At 44.4% G+C, this 1,948-nt stretch overlaps 1 protein-coding gene across 1 annotated transcript in view; it reads right to left on the bottom strand.

The window, feature by feature from the left end:
* Nucleotides 1-65: 65 nt before the first annotated feature.
* LOC107731094 (nuclear pore complex protein Nup54-like) overlaps nt 66-1,948 on the bottom strand; it is a gene marked incomplete at both ends in the record, with an annotated part of 5,257 nt that continues 3,374 nt past the window's right edge. Inside the window, 2 exons of the mRNA XM_016542112.1 lie at nt 66-262; nt 517-704. Of these exons, the coding sequence (XP_016397598.1) occupies nt 66-262; nt 517-704 (385 nt within the window). The remainder of the gene's footprint in view (nt 263-516; nt 705-1,948) is intronic.

Raw genomic sequence — 1,948 nt, 5'->3', positions numbered from 1 at the left:
CTGCACACAAACACACGTCAGCAGCGCTCCTCAGCGATATCGTGCGAGTGAGTGAACACACGTACCTGCGGGCGGGCTCTGCAGCAGCTGCTTGAGCTGCGCCGGGGTCAGTGCGGTGCGACTGACCGCCATGATCACACCCAGCTGCTGCAGTGCAGACTTCACGTTCATCTGCTCCATGTAGCTGTAGAGCGTGGACGCCGGGACTCGCTTCGACGTGCCGTTAGGAGAGCGCTCCACCAGATAAATGATCATCTCCGCTCTGCACAAACACAAGAGGATATCAGAGTCTGATCACGACCGGAGCCGTTATAACACAGCAGCGGCTCTCAGACGCTTTCACACAGAAACATTTCAAGCTCACAGTTAGAATTAAATCACATGCTTGTGGTTGAGTTTTATTATAGAGCTGGAAAGCGTTCGGTGAAGGAGCCGCTCGTGCAGAACGAGTCAGGCATTGGTGTTTTGTTTAATGACTGAGTTTGAAGAAAGGCTGGAGGCAGAGATGAGTCTCACTGGTCATCGGGTAACGCTCGCACTCCCTCCACGTTGACCGAAAGAGTCGGATTTCCTCCCAGAACCTTGTGCATCGATTCGACCAGCTGCTGCTGCTGAGAGCGAACGTCAGCTTCCTTCTTATTGAGAGCAAGAGCCACTAAACCATCCTCATCCTTCACATCCGGAACACAGCTGTAGCCCACCGCCTGAGAGAGAGAGAGAGATGGACAGATGGACATTGCCCTCTATGGCAGTGAGGTGTGGGGTCCACTGACAAATCCAAATCAAGATTTCACCAAATGGGAAAAACATCCAATTGAGACCCTGCATGCAGAACTCTGTAAAAATATACTACACGTGCACCGGCACACAACAAATAACGCATGCAGGGCAGAATTAGGCAAATATCCTCTAATCATAAAGATACAAAAAAGGGCAATTAAATTCTGGAAACATCTGAAGCTCAGTGACCCCCCAATCATATCATTATAAAGCCCTGCAATACCAAGAGATGAGCAAAGAAAGCAAGCCCTTCCCTCAGCTGATCCAGAGCTTCAGTCCTGATGCTTCACTAACATCTACTGCTGCTCTGAATCACAACATCAGAATCAGTCAGATTACTGCACAAATCAAACAGAACTACATCACTCACTGGCAAACCCAAACACAACAACAGAGTAAAGTGCAATGCTATTTGGCCCTAAAGAGAGAGTACAGTATGGCAGAGTATCTGTACACAGTGTCAGACAAGAAACTGAGAAGCACGTTGAGCAGATACAGACTCAGCGGACACAAGCTGATGATAGAGACGGGCAGACACAGAAAAACATGGCTGCCACCGGAGCAGAGACTGTGTTCACACTGTGATCTGAATCAGATGGAAACAGAACTGCACTTCCTAACAGAATGCCCCAAATACACAGATATACGGACAGTGTTCTATGATAAAATACAGCAGATCCATCAGACATTTAAAACTCTTTCAAACCAGGAGAAACTGCCGTATCTGTTAGGAGAACACAAGAACTGCTGTGTGTTTGCTGCTCAATATGTGTCTGCCTGTCACCATAGAAGAGAAAACACTCAACCTGCCCTGATCTGATGTTTCCAGCACATGTAGATTATATTATGCCAAATTACTGTATTATATTACTTAGATGTACATTTTGCTTCTGTAAATATGTCTAATCCCTTATTTTATTTTTATTTCTAGTTGATATACTTACATTAGTAATTCATTTTGCACTACATGCTTAATACTTTTTATATATTATTATTATTATTACAATTATTATTATTATTTTTCTTTCTGTTAATACATATGTGCACTATTTGTAAGCAGTCCAGCTGCAATTGCTTTGGCAATACAAATGTATAATTTTTGTCATGCCAATAAAGCACTCTTAAATTGAAATGGAGAGAGAGAGAGAGAGAGAGAGAGAGAGAGAGA

This window comes from Sinocyclocheilus rhinocerous, unplaced genomic scaffold, assembly GCF_001515625.1.
Source record: "Sinocyclocheilus rhinocerous isolate Xijiao unplaced genomic scaffold, SAMN03320098_v1.1 scaffold5664, whole genome shotgun sequence".
NCBI classification, from domain to species: Eukaryota; Metazoa; Chordata; class Actinopteri; order Cypriniformes; family Cyprinidae; genus Sinocyclocheilus; species Sinocyclocheilus rhinocerous.
This window is presented reverse-complemented; position numbering and strand designations above follow the sequence as displayed.